Source organism: Dioscorea cayenensis, chromosome 14 (assembly GCF_009730915.1).
Source record: "Dioscorea cayenensis subsp. rotundata cultivar TDr96_F1 chromosome 14, TDr96_F1_v2_PseudoChromosome.rev07_lg8_w22 25.fasta, whole genome shotgun sequence".
NCBI classification, from domain to species: Eukaryota; Viridiplantae; Streptophyta; class Magnoliopsida; order Dioscoreales; family Dioscoreaceae; genus Dioscorea; species Dioscorea cayenensis.
Window position 1 is genome coordinate 19,688,358 of NC_052484.1, and position 17,163 is coordinate 19,705,520.

The following is a 17,163-nucleotide window of genomic DNA, read 5'->3' on the forward strand; positions in this document are numbered from 1 at the left end:
ATTATATATAGTACATTCTCTTGTTTACATATTAAATTTTCACTCTTTTGCTGGATCTGTCAATTTCCTTTTTCTCAAATTTACAATTGATTACAAACTATGTTCATCTTGTTGTACATTAGGCTTGAATTCCATGATTAATATACAATTAGCATGGTAATCAAAGCTACAAGTATCAGTTGTCTCAAAATTTTTTTAGCTGATTTATTCCATCGCTATATAAACCCTTGTTTCCAAACATCATGTCAAATTTAGGGTTTTGGAATGGTCTATGATGGTAGGCTATGTATCTTTACTATATATATATATATAAATATATGTGAAAATAATTTAGAAATAACACCACCAACTTTTGATTATTTTTACTTTTTTTTTAATTGGTAAACGTATATAACAAACAATCAAATTGATAAGATTGTTTGTTTGGCATAACACGTTTTCCTTTTGAAACTCAATCTAAACAACTCCCAAACGTGTTTAGCTTTTAGTTAATGACAATGATTTTTATGAGTGAACGGGTTGGTTACGTTGGTATACAACTTAATTAAAAAATAATTATAGATTTTTTTCTAAAGAAAATGCATGTTTTTTTAATATATTTTTCCAAATACGGATACAATGAATGATTACTATATATTTAAATCAGATGGTACATTTCATATAGTGTCTTATCTTTCACAAATATATATAAGTGATGCACATATTAATTTATATGTTTATGTTTTCCTTAATCATAGATTGGAATTTTGGTTGAGTGTTCTTAAGCCCATTCATATTTGCCATAATATTCCTCTCAATCATTTGCTCATCATTAATATTCATTTGAGTTTATTTTACACAAATCATTGAAATCATTTTTAACAACTATTAAATACAAATTGAGCATTGAACTCATAAAATTTTATTTTTTTTATTGATTCACAATGAGTGTAAGAATACTAGTCAAAATTAATTTAGTATTTCCATTTGTCATAAAACTTAATATTATTGTGCAAGTTACACATTTTCAGAACCACTACAAGCCATAGAATTTCATTTTATATATTTAATAATATTATAAAAAGTTTTAAAAAACAGATTGATAGTTATTGTTATTATTATTTAAGAATTATTATCTTTGACCAGAGAGGCAGAGGGAGGGAGAGAGAAAGAAAAAAAGAGATAGAGGTTTGACAAGATCATTGATGGTGGTACTATAGTTTAGCAATGGCTTCCACTTCCAGCCCCCACCATGAACAGAGATGAATGAAGACACTGCCCATACCTAACTCTGCAACCCAAAAAAACACTATCGACAAAACTTTTTTAAAGTATCCAGACAATATATATATATATAAATATATCAGTACATTTATACCTGCATTTATTTTACTATTACAATTGCAGAAATGATATCTTTCTCAAAATTTGATCTTCATGAGTTTAGAAGTCTTCATTAGCATTCAATTGTGTTACAATTGAAGCTAGAAGTTATAACTAAAAGTCTTTTTGCCCATAAAAGCTAACACACTAGAGTAGAAGAGCTCTGCTTTATACCAAATTGCAAACCAAACATTGAGATTTATATATATATATATATTGATGAAAGTTTGGAATTTACAAGCAGGAAGAGAAGCAGTATAAATATCAAGTAGTAGAAGCAAATCAAAGCAAAGAAGAGAAAACAGAAGCAAACCAAATCCCCTAAATTAGACAAACAAAACTATGTACAAAAGAAATTAAGGGGAAAAGGGTTAAGCTTTCTTTGTTTTTTTCCTTCAATGGTTCTTCTCTATGAACAGTGTGAAACTCTGGGGAAGAAGATCATTCTCTCTCACTTTCAAACTCTTTTTAAACTAATCATATCAAGAAAGAAAAAGAAAAAGAAAAATATAAAATAAAACGCTGGAGAAGAAGAAGAAGAAGAAGGATGCTAGGTGGGAGAAAGAGAGTGGTACTCAGAGGAGAAGAAAGAGGAGTCAGGGATGATGGCGGCGGCGGCCCAGAAACGCTCGTTGAAAGAGTCCTGAAGCTCATCAGGGATGAGAGGTGTGCGGCAAAGAGGGCAAGTGCGCTGATCGTGCTGCATCCAGCGGTCAAGGCAAGAGCGGTGGAAGATATGACGGCAGTTAGTGAGACGACGGATCTCCGCCTCGCCGTCGAACTCATACAAGCAGACGGCGCAGCTATCAGCGCCGGCGTAAGTGGATGAAGAGCGGAGCTCATCGAATCGAATGACGGGGAGTAGCTCTTGGATTAGCATGGCGGAGACGGAGTAGAACTCAGGATGAGGATGAGGGTGAGGGGTTAAGGGAGGTTGGGGTGTGGGTGAGGGATTGGTCGGAGGCTGGCCAAGAAGTGTCGGTATCGAGAAGGTCAGCAAGACCGATGGAGTTGAAGGCCCAGAAGACGAGCTTGCGAAGAGAACCGAGGAAGAAGACGATGTGTAGGAGGAGCTTAGGGAGGAAGAGCTCCGAGTAGCCCACCGGAAAACCCATTCCTTTGTGAAAAACCAAAATCAATGGTGTGTATGAGACAAAGAGAGAGATTGGGAGAGACTACGGAGATGAGGGGGTTGGTTATATATATATATATATATATCTATATATATCTAGAGAGAGAAAGGATAGAGATCTAGAGAGAGAGAGAGTGGGAAATGGCAGAGCAACATCGAGTATGAGTGTCCTGGTATTGATAAATGACAGTGGGGGAATCCCATGTGAGATTATACGGATGGGATGGGGGTACAAATACTATTCTTATTTGTTTGTTTGTTTATTTATTTATTTATTTATTTTTTTGTGAGTTTTTTTGGGAAATTATGTGGTATGTGATATATGTATAGAGTGAATTTGATTTATTAGTTTGTACATAGGAAATGATATCGTGTTTGTATGCATGATTTGAGTATTATTCCCTCCGTTCTTTTTTATTTTTTTTTTTATTATCAAAAAGTATTTATTATTATTTTTTAAATTATTTTAATAGTTTATTTAATTTTTCTTTCAAGAATTAAATATGAGAGAAATATGAAGATATAAATTAGGGGTGATTTTAGAAAGATAACAAATTTTTTATAAAAATTTGTGAAATAACTAAATTTATTGGTATGTGAGATTCGGTTATTTATGACAGATAAAAAAGAACGGAGAGAGTAATATTTAAAATAATTTTTTTAAAAAAGATGGGTTGATTATATAAATGTTGTTTGTTTGTTTTTTTACTGTTGTTGATTTGGAAATCATTTTTTATATCAATTGGTCTTGTGTTATTGATACAGTTGGTATTTGATGGGGGACAAACATGATAGATTTTATTCATGCTGATTTTTAAATTTTTAATTTGTTTTTGTTTCTGGTTTGAATGTTATATATTTCTATTTTTTTAATAAATTATGATTTATTTTTAATTAATTAATTAAAAGAAACGGGTGAAATGGACCAATCATTCTCAAAGTGTAAAGAATTTTTGTGTTGAAAAAGTTGAAAAAGGATTATATTTTATCTCTGGCAAAAATTTTAAAAACACTGATTTAACCATGAGCTTTTTTTTTTTATTGAGAAGAGAAATTGTAAAATTGAGTTTGGTTGTATTTATTTGACTGTATTTTTAAAAAGTAGTAGAAGAGTATATTGATGTTATTTTTTAATATCAAACAATGCATTTAATAAATACAGTAAAAGACGGGGGAAATCTTATTATAGTAATCCCAAAAAGAAAACATATATAATGATTTTGATACAAACTCCAGTTGGATTAAAGTTAAATTTTCCGTCCCTTTTCAGTGTTACGTGTCTACTATTCAACTTATTATTCCTTCACGTACATAATTCCTTCATAAACAAATGGGAAAAATTTTTCACATCCATTTTTACAACCGTACACTTTAATCAATTTCTTAAATTAATCAAGCATTGAACAAACGCAGCAACAGCTAAAAACATTATTAGCTTGCCAATAAAAAAACCAAGTGATTCACATGCATGTCTTCCTTTCTCCACTGCCCCAACTCATGCACTGATGCACCAATGACCAACCCTTTGTTCACATCCAAATTGCCAAATCATCCTACAAAGTTACAAACAATAACATGTATATATGTATATATATAATATAAAATAAGATAAGGGAAAAGAAAGAAAGGGATGATGACAGAGGATTGTCAAGAGAGGTGGAGACAGAAGGTGTGAAGGCATGTGAGAAGAAACAATAAAAATGCAGTAAAACAGATGATAATACACCCTGAAAAGGGGGACATAAAATCCAACACATACATACCTGACTGTTGTGTGAGCATGAGATGTTGTAAACGTTAAGTTGTTGATAATTTGCTGGCGTTTCACATTGCCATGGGATAATGAGATTCAATGAACCCAAAGAAAAAAAAAAAAAAGTAAGATTTATTAGATTGATTAAATTTGAAGAGTGATAGAGAATTAATGGTACAAGAGTTGAGTGGTGTGTGGAAATGGTGGTGGGGTTGTGAGAGGGTGTGGATACAGAGATTAGACTGATGATTTTGCTGGTAATATGAGACAGGTTAAATCAGAAAACAAAGGTGCTAGAGAAGAAGGACAAGTAATAATGTGTGGATGGATGGATGAAGAGTGTCGGCAGTGAATGATGTGGGTGGGATCATGTATCATGGATCATGTATGGATGGAGGATGAGGATGTATCATAGCTAGAGGTTTGGAACAGGGCCAAGACATGAAGAGGGTCCCCATGCTATTGCTCTTTTTCAAGTCTACATAACATGTCCCTCTCTTTCTCTTTCTCTTTCTCTATATATATATATATAGCACTAGACACTTTGCTTTTGTCTTTTCTTTTTGATTATTCTCCATTCGTTTTTTTGGGAGTGGCAAAGTTTAACAGTCTCTTTTACATTTTGTCATCAAATATTAATTTTTTAGGCCTTCTTTATATATCTATCTATCTATATATATATATATATATACAAGCATAGATGCATAATGGAATACTTGCTTTTATGATTTTATCTCATATAAACCACATGTCAAAAGAGATCCTTTTTTTTTCTCTTGTTATTGCACTGTGGATAAGGCATAGTTAATATTGTGCATGATGTGTTAATATCAAAGAGATCTAAAAGTGGATCGAATCATGAGTGGAGATACGGAATTTAAATATTTTAAATTCAATTAAACAGATATATAGATGTACACAACATGGCTTTAGTAAATTTCCTCAAAAATAAAAAACATGGCTTTAGTAGACACTCCATTAATATATATATATTACAAACACAATCAAATGGACATGTAGAGGTGCATTCGTAAAGTGACTTAACAACTTTTTAGAGATTTATTATATAAAACAAAGTAACATGTAAAATAATAAAAACCTGCGACATGCACCAATATGAAATATTAGAAACATAACCTAACAATGGTAAATCATAATGTTATGCTACCTTATAGAATTGGATGAGTGAAGAATATGATTCTTCACATATAAAGACTAACACTAGAACCCAATGAACATTGAATAGATATTGATTTGCAGTATAGTGGACTTAATAAATAGTGTATAAATAATATTGTGGTAGACATAAGCATGGGGTTTTAACTCGCGCTTGCGTATGCATTGCCTAAGTGCCTAAACTTACACCAAAAAAATGTTGACCTCTATGAAAATTTTTGTGTTATTATGTCTCATAATTTATTATTATTATTATTATTATTATTATTATTATAACAAATATGGACAAACTACGGGTTAGGATATTACTTTCACTCTACTCCAAGAGAGATTTAATCTCTAGTCTCAGCTTGAGCAGGAACTCATGTCAATTGGCTAAAAACACTGTTCATCATTTGGCTATTATTATTATACTAAAACTTTCTAATTAAATTTAATAATGATTTATCTGTACAAGAGTTTGAGCTCCAAGTTATCTAATGCACTTTAAACTCCTGTAAAAGTCAAGAAAAGGCTCGTTCTTACCCAAATAGTCTTTAAGTTATTAAGTATGTGTGGATGCATGTTTGTAATTTTTGATTAATGTTTGTTTGTTTGGTGTATATAGGAAAATGAAATTGATGGTGTTTGAGCTGAATAGGTTAGCTTGATAAATTAATCATGACATGATTTTTCACTGAACTAACATTGGAAAGGTTTAAATAATTACAAGAGAGTGTTTAATTTTATGTCAATAAATATAAGTTTCATGCATGCTAGGTGCTTAATCATAAAGCACGCAAGATACTTTAATGGATAAATCAATCATGTTACTTACACAATTAAACCTTGAATTTTTTATTTCACACACACACACATATATATAGCGAGTGAAATAATTATAAATTAAATAATGATTAAACATTATATTTGAAAACCTAGCACTTTTCACAAAACTAGATTAACATTGATGATAAATGAAATTTTATTTAAAAACTAACTATAACATTCTATACTAATTCACTGTTCAAAATTATACAATTATATGCAACGAAAGCAAAGAGTTATATTATATAATACATTAAATAATGGATGAAACATTTTATACAAAAAAAACTATACAAAATATGTTTAAACTCCATATTGATAATTATATTTTTTTCTTAAAAAAATTCCATTGGAACAATTTTTATAAAAATTATTATTCTTTATGATTATTTTTTTTTAATAAAAAAGATAAATATTGCAACCATTTTATAAATACTCATTTTTAAAAAAATACTATGACCCATAATAGTAAATATATATCATTGAGTTTTATTTATCAAAACAGAAATCTTGTCTCAATCAAAGAAGCAAACAAAAGTTGAGTTCATAACCAGCTAAGCTTGTTTGACAACTCAAACCCTCACCACGCTAACGCTAACTCTAACCCTAACCCTAAATCCTAATCAATATGATCATAATTAATTGAGCTTCTCATAGAATAGAAAATAAATTAGGGTTAGGGGTTAGGGTTAGAGTTAGAGAGAGGAAAAAAAGGATAGGGCTCCACTTGTTGTACATATGTGGTTACACAAAAGGAAGAAAGAAAGTGGAAAATTAAAGTGGGTGGTGCATCCATGTCACACCTTCAATGTTTTGGTACGAGCATGCCCGGCAGCCTTTCCATGTGCTGGCCCAACACCACATGCATTCCTCTGCTCTTGACATTTTCTTTATTAATTTTTCCTTATTTTTCCCCTTTTTAAAATCAAGTACTAAATATATCATCTATCCATCTTCATCTCCAAATTAATACAAATTTAATTTCATCTTCCGAATAATACAATTTTTTTTTTTTTGTGCATACCAACATGGGTTATATTTCAAAATTATTATTTGAATATAATAGGAAATACTAACTTTCTATGCTTTTAGGAATTTTGGGAACATCCTCCACAGAAGAATTCGGTAATTATCCCTGATACTCAGGATAATGGAGTGACTATGGATAGATAATTCATTAGATGACTATTTTCTTTGAAACCCTTTCACCTTTTATTGTTGGGACGTTTAACCAACTCTGATGTATGATTTAACGTATATCTAATTCTTTTGTATTTTGTATTTTTGCTATTTGTTTGTTATATTTTATTTGCATTATATTTGTATTTTTTTTATGTTTATTTAATAAATTTTAAGTGTTTTTTTTTTATTTGAAACATATATATATTTTTTAAATGAATTTTGTTAGCAGCATTATCCTATTGTTTGAAATCAATATATGGATTTCCGAAAGGGGAAATATACGCTCTTCTGATGCAGCTAAGATACCAAATATATTTTAATATTAAACACATAACATATGTATTGGAAAATTATGATGTAATGTTTATATTTTTTTTTATAATAAACTTAATATTTACAATATATTAAAAGCAAGAAGACAAATTGTCCAATTATTGTAGACAATGTTTCTCGATTTCCATCTTTCATTAATTGTTATAACATTTCATTAGATATATATATATATATATAGTATATCTATGAAAGGAAAAATCAAGAGAGAGAACAAAAAAGAATAATATCTCTCAAAATATTCATCCACATGGATTATTTCTTTATCACATGAAAAGCTTTGAACTTATAAATCACTTGATTCTTAATCTTGTTTTCTTCACAAATTACATGAAAGTCATGCTAAAAACAAGGCAAAACAAATGTCATAGTGTGGTTTAGCTTTCACTTATAATGTATTAATTTAATATTTTTCTTATTGTAATATAAATATTGTTAGTTTTATATTCATTATAGTAAAACACATTTATTTATCCACTTTTCTTTACAATGTAGAGTCTCCTTCCATCTCATTTCAATGTCATACGACTACTAATTTGGACTACTCTTTGGCAAGTATGAATTTTTCAAAATATCTTTATGTATGATATATTTCATAGTTCATTATCTATTGGCTTTGGAAGTTAGTGAATTAATTAGAAAGAAACAATACACATGCAGCACTTGCTTTAGATAATGAAAAGCATGGCATTGTCCAAAATCCACTACGTATTCTCCCTATCATATCATCGTGCCCTATTTTTTGGGGGGAAAAAAACTTTCTATTAATTTTAGTTACTCTAATCTTAAATCTAATTAACTATTGAATTTTTTAAGTTTTAATTTTTTTTAAATACACGTGTATATATATATGTACAACTTATTGTAAAACCATAATAGATGGTACCCAACAAATTTATCGCTTATATATAAAAATATATCTATATATTTTACTAAAATAATTTAAATTTTGATCTCCCAAATAGCTTTACAAGTAACTAATTTCTGACGGTTTGAGTTTTTAATATTCTTTTTTTAAAATAAAAAAACTCAGTTATGAGTATAAATATAATAATCATGAAAAAATTATATAAAGGTAACCATATTAGGCATTACATGAGTGGAGTTGGTTTATGTCCAATTAAATTTTTAAAAACATTATTAATTTTAATAATGTATTTTAATGAATTTTTTTTTTTGTCAAATATGAAAATATACCACGCATCTTCACCTATCGCCATGAATATTAAACCTCTAGTCAACACCCGTGAGTAGAGGACTGATTTCGATAGGTAAAAACATGGTTGGTTTTGATGATAGGTTAAAAACTAATGTTCACAAGGACCACACATATATATATATATACACACACACACACACACAATGCACACGTATCCCTTGTTTTTCCATAATGAAAAACAAACATGGCCATGCCCTAGTGTATGCATTTGACCACCAATAATTAACGAACCCAAGTGGGGATACATACACGCCCATGCACACACTCTTGGCCGGCAAAAGACACATTGATATGCTGCCATCCATGCGTGTACCTCATCAATTATATATTCCATCTATGTATATATATATTATAAATAAATGATGTATATTTCTTTTGTATTGTTGAATAATTATGATAGTCATTAAAAAAGACAAGCTCTTTGATGACTATCAATTAAAGGTTGTATCTCACTATAGATTTATCATTGATAGAAGCCCTTCATTTGTTATATATATATATATATATATATAATATATCTGCGTGTGGTCCATTGAGTATTACAAGAGATCAATGAAAGATGATTTAGATCACATAAATAAATAGGGTAAGGAGACAGATGAGGACATGATTTAAGAATAGGTCCCAAAGTTTGGAGCTTAGTGAAGGCAAGAGAGGGACATAAATCACACAAATGATAGACCCTTTCTTTCTTTTCTTGTTTTTATTAATCCATGCTTAAACTAATATAAAACACCATACTATTCATGTCCAATATCATAAGGGAACAAGAGGGCAAGCTTGTGTTCTTCTCTTCTAGCTCTTATTTTGCCAACAATGCTTATTGCTCTTGATGAGTCCCACTTTTGTCACTTTTAGATTTTTTTTTTCTCTTATAATATTCTTTTATTCTTTATAATCATAATCATAATTATAATAATTATATCAATATAAGTAAATCAAGTTAAAGAGGAAGACTAAGAAAGAACTCTAAATTAGGAAACAGTCTTTTCAATAATTGGCATGCTTTTAAATGCATTGATTGTGAAGCAAGTGTGGATTTTTAAAGATATTTGATAATCATTTTAACATTGTTTAATTTAGAATTAAAATTCATAACTTTTAATAAATATTTTCTAAATTTGCTAAATAATTGGCTTACCATTTATTGTTTATCATGTGGAGTTGTGTTTGGGTGCAAATATTCAGGTTTGTGAAGGTGTTTATATAAGTGGTAAAAATAAGTGAGTTTATAATGAGCATATCTGAAAATAAAAAAAAATAGCTCTAAACTTCTTCATTATGGTCAAGAACACATTACATTTTCTATTTTATTAAAAAAATAAACAAATAACTTGGTTAATTGTTTGAGCAAACTAAACTTGAAATGGGCTTTACGAAGATATGAATTGGGCCGAGTAAATAGGGCTTACGAACATTGGGCTTTAGTTTTTGGTCTAGAGTAATCTTATCGAAGCCCAAATTATCAAACTGATCAAATAAGCAATAGTAACTTAGTCTAATCATGTAATCGATTACGTAACGAATTATTTAAACCAATAAATTTTAGAACAAACTTATGACCAAATGAATATAAAAATTATTTATACAATTGCTTTGGCATCCTACCGTTTACAAATGGGATTAATAATTAATTATGTAATTCTTTATATGGATATATACATATAGTTTTTATGAAGAAAAGCAGAGGGCAAGGCAGGATTTGGAGAGAAAGGTAACACATTTGAAGCTTTCAAAGTCTTATCTGATTGACATGTGAAGCAAGCACTCATTTGTCAATTCAAGAAACTTCTATCTATTTCAGTCACCAACATTAAATGCTTTTCTCTAAAAATAAATTTACTCGAAACTAACTATTAATATCTGTGTAGTTTGCACTTTCACATTAAATTCCTCCAAATTTTAATATCCCTAAAAGGTCTTTTTTTTTTATTTTTTATTTTTCAATCCATATGTTTTAAAGGGTGTTAAAAATGCATTTATGTGACATTAAACTTTACCAGACTGCCCCTAACAAAAAAACACAAATCCAAGCGCACGAAAATGATGATAATACCCTCCGAATCGCATTTGAAATTATCAAACTACCCCTACTCCTTACAGTATCCTCGCAGTGATGAAATTACAAAAAAATTCCCCTATAAACAAGCATTCGGAAACGACATGTGGACAGTTGGACGATTAATAAAATTACACATTATATGTAATTAATAAATAATAAAAATGTATAATATACAGAAATCATTGATGATACATAAAACATTCGCATAATACGCAAAAATAAGTGTAGTAAATAAGAATGATGTATAAAAAAAACTCCCAATATTATGCATAACACGTTCAGTCGACTATAACTGCATTACATGAATAGTGATTATGGTCCACAAAAAAAACCTCAATATTATGCAAAACCCCATTCGCGTATGTTTGCATGTTGTCACACATGTATGCTTGCAAGGGAGGTCACACACTTCCCATCTTCTGCAGGAGCACTTTAATATCTACAAGTTGACTGTGTTGTTGTTCTCGTCTGCGACTTTGTAATTGTTGATGTTGAATAAACCCATCCTTATATTGTGATTGTCTTCTACAATTTTTTCCACTTTCGTCTATATCTTAGGACAAAAGTATGTTTCCCACATGTTTATTAGTTCACGTCAATCTGCCAGCATATTTATAAGTTTAAACCCGCAGATTAACATATCAACTACGCATTAACTATGAACGCTATAAAGTTAAACGTGGTATAATAAACATCAATTGGGTATAATACATAGAAATCGGCTATTATACACACAAACGTTAGCAAATACACACAAACATTTAATAATGCAAACAAACTATCTATTAAAACACATACTCTGCAAATACACATACAGATTAACCTTACATCTCACACCAAGCTCGTCACCGGCAGATGACTGCTTCTCTTGGAGGCGTCTCTTTGATCCAAGCAAATCATAGCTACTTACCTCGCTTCCATGAATGGAGGCCTTGGCAACCTCCTATTCCATCCATGCATGCTTGTTGGATAGACAAACACCATGCTCCTGTAACATGCCCTTCTGTATATCAATAGCTCTATACAATAGCCACTTTCTTCAATTTTTTGATAACACGATCACATACCCATTTCTTAATAGCTTTTGGGTGTGTTGTTGTACGAATGCCTCCATTGTAAATGTGTGGTGCTTAGATTGTTTTCATGTGTCTATGTTTCCCTCTTACGATGCATGAACATGCCACTAGCAATTTGAAGCAGCAGACCTAATAGTCACTCGAAGGAAATGCAAACCACAGCAGCAAGAAGAACAAATCAAAAACAATGTAGACTACACACAAAACACAAACCTTAACTAGAAATATATTCTTATACACAGTGTTAGTTCCGTTGATGTGGTTTGTGGTTTTAGAGAAACACTCATGCAATCTCACACAAACCAAACAAGAAAGGAGACACACAAGATTGGTAACCCTGGTTCGGCGTCCACTCGCCTACGTCTGGGGGCCAAGCCCGGAGATAAACAATCCACTAAAAAATGTGAAAATAGATGAGTACAAACACTTGTCACTCACTCTCTCAACAATAAAGTTCACTACCCTCTATACATTGTCTAGTGCTCACACATTCTCCTCCACAAGTGACACCCAATATCAGATCAAGGTAGTTTATATAGACGCCTCAACGTCCCAAATGTAGCACATACCTCTTTTAACATCTTTGCGGCTACTAATTTAAAAACATTCCAAAATTAGCTGTTGGAACTCCTCTGTCACATGAATTGCAACATGGCTCTGACTACTGACTTGACTGAGTTCTGATTACGTTGTGGACGACCTCAAGACCCATCAACCTCTCGGTCATGCTTAGTCCGAGTCGGTGTAGTTAAATCTCTAGATCCCGACTGCCGGCAACTAACCTACGTCCTCAGTTCCTCATCACGCAGTCCCTCGCAAGGGGCGCATGTCCTTGTGCGTCTTCACAAAACTTGCCAAACTTTATCTTCAATTCACCCTAGTTTGGTCTTCAAATCTTCTCAAGAAAGATCTTCAATCAATCAACTCAATCATGCTAACAATAGACATGTCTTCAAATCTTGCCCTTAATAGTCTTTAATCATCCTTATTAAGGTTTTTTCAAATTATACCATCAATAGTCTTCAATCACACCATTGATAGGTATTTCTTCAATTAAGCTTCATTCATATTTAGTCTTCAATCAAATCACCCTAAATATGGTCTTGATATGATATTATCTTGAAGTTGTAATATATTGCCAAAAATAACTCCACCAAGATCTTAAAGATATTTGCCTCAAGTTAAGACTCCTTGCCATGTCACCATGTCTTGTCATATCATCAATTGTGCCACATTACACATGTTACCACCTCATCTTGATTGTTTGTCAAATCATGCCAATTATAGTGTGGTTGCACTAACACACAGAAATCTTGTATTTTAAACACAATCTAATTGTATTACATAGAAATTACTAATAATACGAATGAAATTGAAATAATACGGAAACGTCAGTGTAATACACATGAACACAAAAAAATAAACCAGCACCAACATTCGTGTTCGACTCAATTATCAATAACAAATAATTTTTATAATAATACATATTATTAATTATACATTTTAAAATAGAAAGAAACAATAGTTTTTTTTTTTTTTTAATGACGAAGACAAAAAAGAGTTTGACATCTTTTAAAGTTTTTATTTTTTATTAACACTTGCATGACATTTGGAAAAGCATATGAGAAGTGATAAATAAACAAGAAAAGTGACATGATTGAGCACTTTAATAGTGATATGTTTTTTGACTGTTAGTATCACATTTATGCCGGAACTTCATTGCCGAAGGTTGAGATAAAGGAAAACTAAGAAATGCGCTTTTCACAATCTCTAAAAAAAGAAGAATAAGGAGAACAACAAGAAGAAAAGAAGAAGAATAAGAGGGAATAACTAGAAGAACAAATAGAAAGAAAAAGAAGAATAAGAAAAACAATAAGAACAAGAACAAGAAAAAAAAGAAGAAGAAGAGAGGAGAGAAGGTGGAAGACCTGCATAGGAAAAAAAAAATATGGAAAAAGGCTTTCAATAATCTTCTTTTAATTTGGTTGTACATATCATTAAAAGGTGATGTGATTTGTTGGGAATTTGAAAAACAAAATTTTGCCGAAGTTTGAAAACAAAACTTTTCATTTCATTTGACAGGGTATTTGTCGAAATACATAGTAAATAGATTGACAGTGGTAACGCCAAGGACAAAGTATATAACTTAATAAAACAAGGACTGTTTATAATTTGGTAATGTCAGAGAAATTGTCAAAGAAAAATGAAACTATTTATGGACTTATAAGTAATTTTACCATAAATTTATATTCATTAATTAACTTAAAATTTATTTTTTTAAAAAAATATAAACTCAGAAAAAAAAAAACTAGTGATAATAATTAAAAGGTACGCAAACAAAACTACATAGATTAATGATTTTGTGGAAAGTCCAAATTAAGAAAAAAAACACGAGTTGAAGTGGCAAGGGTGATTCTATTATATTGAAAATTAAATACCATGGTGACGCTCAATTTACTAAAATTATTTTACTATAATAAAAATTTTAAATATTTTTAAATAAGTCTTTGGTTTATTATAAGTAACATTGACTTAAATTCAGTTTATGTCTTGATTTGCTCCATTGGATTTTGGTTGTTGTGTGCTCACTTAAAATTCTAATTTAATATTGGTGGTCTAAAGGATCATGTGAATCCACTAAATCCTTATGTAACAACCACATTTTTTCCAAAAAAAAATCTAATTTAAAAAATCACATAACTCATAATACTAGTTTTTCATGCAAGTCAAATACTATCCTCATGACAAACTCCAACAATTTATATGTGCACATTTTATGTTTTGTAATTTTGTTTATGATAGCATTACAATCAACCACAGTTTGTTTGTTCATAGTTATTACGGTATATATGATTAAATTTATACTAATATAAATTATAATAAATAAAATTTAAAATATTTTTGAAATAATAAAAAATTAACAAAGTACCTAAAATCATCATTGTTTTGGGCATATCTTTAGATCAAAAGAAATAGTTCGAAACCCCTAAAAAGCAATGTTTTTAAAACCGGACCGGATAGTGAACTGATCACATATTTGGGTCACAGGTCAGTCGGATGACTGGTCGGACCGGATGACGTCATAAATAAATTATATATATATTAACAAACTTTATCATATTTTAATCATAATTATTTTAAATATTTATTTTAATATCATTATGATTTTATCTAAATCTTCAAATATAACTCCCTAAACTTTTTATTTCTTAATCTATTAATCATGGATGATGATAATTACATAAGTTAAACCACTAATTAAATTATTAATTATGTGAGGATGAGACAAGCATGAAAAAAAAAATTCAAAACAAAACTAGAACTAAGTATGGTTAATTTAATTCTCATATTTGATCATCATTACCATTAAAAATAAAAAGTATAAAAATAAAAATAAAGTCCTAAATGATCTATACCTCTTAAACAATTTACAAGTTTGTTCTTTTGCTTATTTTCTCATACCTCCAAACTCCAAAGTTCCAAGAATCCAAACAATATTTTTCGACAAATCAAGACTCAAAGAGCGTCATGAAATCGAGAAAAAAAGAAAGCCAATTCATGCCCTAAGTCTTTTCTTACACAAAAACAAAAACAAAAAAACAAAAAAACAAAAATTTAAAAACCGGGTTCCATCCGGTTTTGATTCAACCGACGGTTCGCCGGGTTTGGCACGGGTTGATCGGTTCAAAATTTGGTCAACAATTATTCTAAAACCGGTTCGGGCTATGGGCCGATTCTCGGTTTTTCGGTCCGACCGGCCGGTCCGGTCCAGTTTTAAAAAGATTGCTAAAAAGGGTTCCAATGGTCTTCTAGAGAACCCACTTGAACTTTTTTTTAAATAAAAAAAAAAACTCCCAAAAGCTGAAATAGTACACCAATTCTCATTTTATTTAGTTAATTATATGGTTGTCACACAGCTTAGTTACTCTCAAAATACTCCAATAAATATATAAAGTGTATGCTTTATTAAGTGTTGTTATGTTGTATTATTCTAGGCCGGCTATTTCAACTTGGAATGATTCTTTGGAATAGTGACCAGCCTGGTTTGGGTTCACCTTGTCTGCCTCTATTGCAAACTTTCGGCTCGATAAATGATTCTTTGAATTTTAATTTGACTTTTTTTTTGTAATTTCTATTTTTTATATATAACATATGGAGTTAAATTTATATTCCATATATTTATATATGCAGTGTAATTCATATCATTGATAGAATGATAGAAAGAAATTGATTGAACATGTTAGTTTTTTTTTCCTTGAAAGAAAGTAAATAAATCATTTTTTTTAATTTAAAAAAACCAGGAGGACATGTCAGTACTCTTATTAAGAGGCATTTTCAGTGCATTAGAATTATATTAATATTTTTTTTAAAAAAAATGTGGAGAAGTTATGACTAGAATTTGAACCTTTGATATTTGAGTTTAAATGAAAATCAAATAATAACTATCCTTTTTTCAAAAATAAAAATTAAAAAAAAAAAACTATCCTATTGCAGATGTGGTCATTGACATTCTATAAATATATTAACATATATTTTTTAAGATATAGAGATAAAGGAGAAGATCAATAATATGGTGATAAGTTGAATGCAAAATAATGATGATGACGACGACGATGATGATGATTAGAGTTAAAATAAGCTTTGGTTGATTAGCTTGATTTACTTTGAACTTTGAAAAATATTTGTTCAACATTAAAATTTTTATTTATAGTTTAATTATATATATATTTATATACATATAACCTAATTTAAATATAAAGAAGTTTGGCTTGAAAATTCAAATTTTCAAGCCAACCATCTAATGAGCACATGTGGGCCGGTTGGAGTTTAAAATGTTTCTAGAATTTTTTTTTCCCCTGAATATTGGTTGCACACCAACCCTTTCTTTATAAAGTCCAAATTTATTTATATATATTTATGGTAGCATGATGAAGTCTCTGACGTTTGATGTTTGATCTATGAGATGGCGTTAAACATTTCAAGTTTTCAACACCAAAATGATTATGTACTTATCTAGAAACAATTATAGCTAAAATATAATTATTTTTTAAATAATTATATCTA

At 30.0% G+C, this 17,163-nt stretch overlaps 1 protein-coding gene across 1 annotated transcript; it reads right to left on the reverse strand.

Annotated features, from left to right (window-relative positions):
* Positions 1-1,554: 1,554 nt before the first annotated feature.
* On the reverse strand, positions 1,555-2,559 carry LOC120275298 (probable E3 ubiquitin-protein ligase RHA1A). Its single transcript, XM_039281831.1, has one exon. The coding sequence runs from the start codon at positions 2,240-2,242 to the stop codon at positions 1,913-1,915; it is 330 nt and encodes a 109-aa protein (XP_039137765.1). The 5' UTR covers positions 2,243-2,559; the 3' UTR covers positions 1,555-1,912.
* Positions 2,560-17,163: the final 14,604 nt, after the last annotated feature.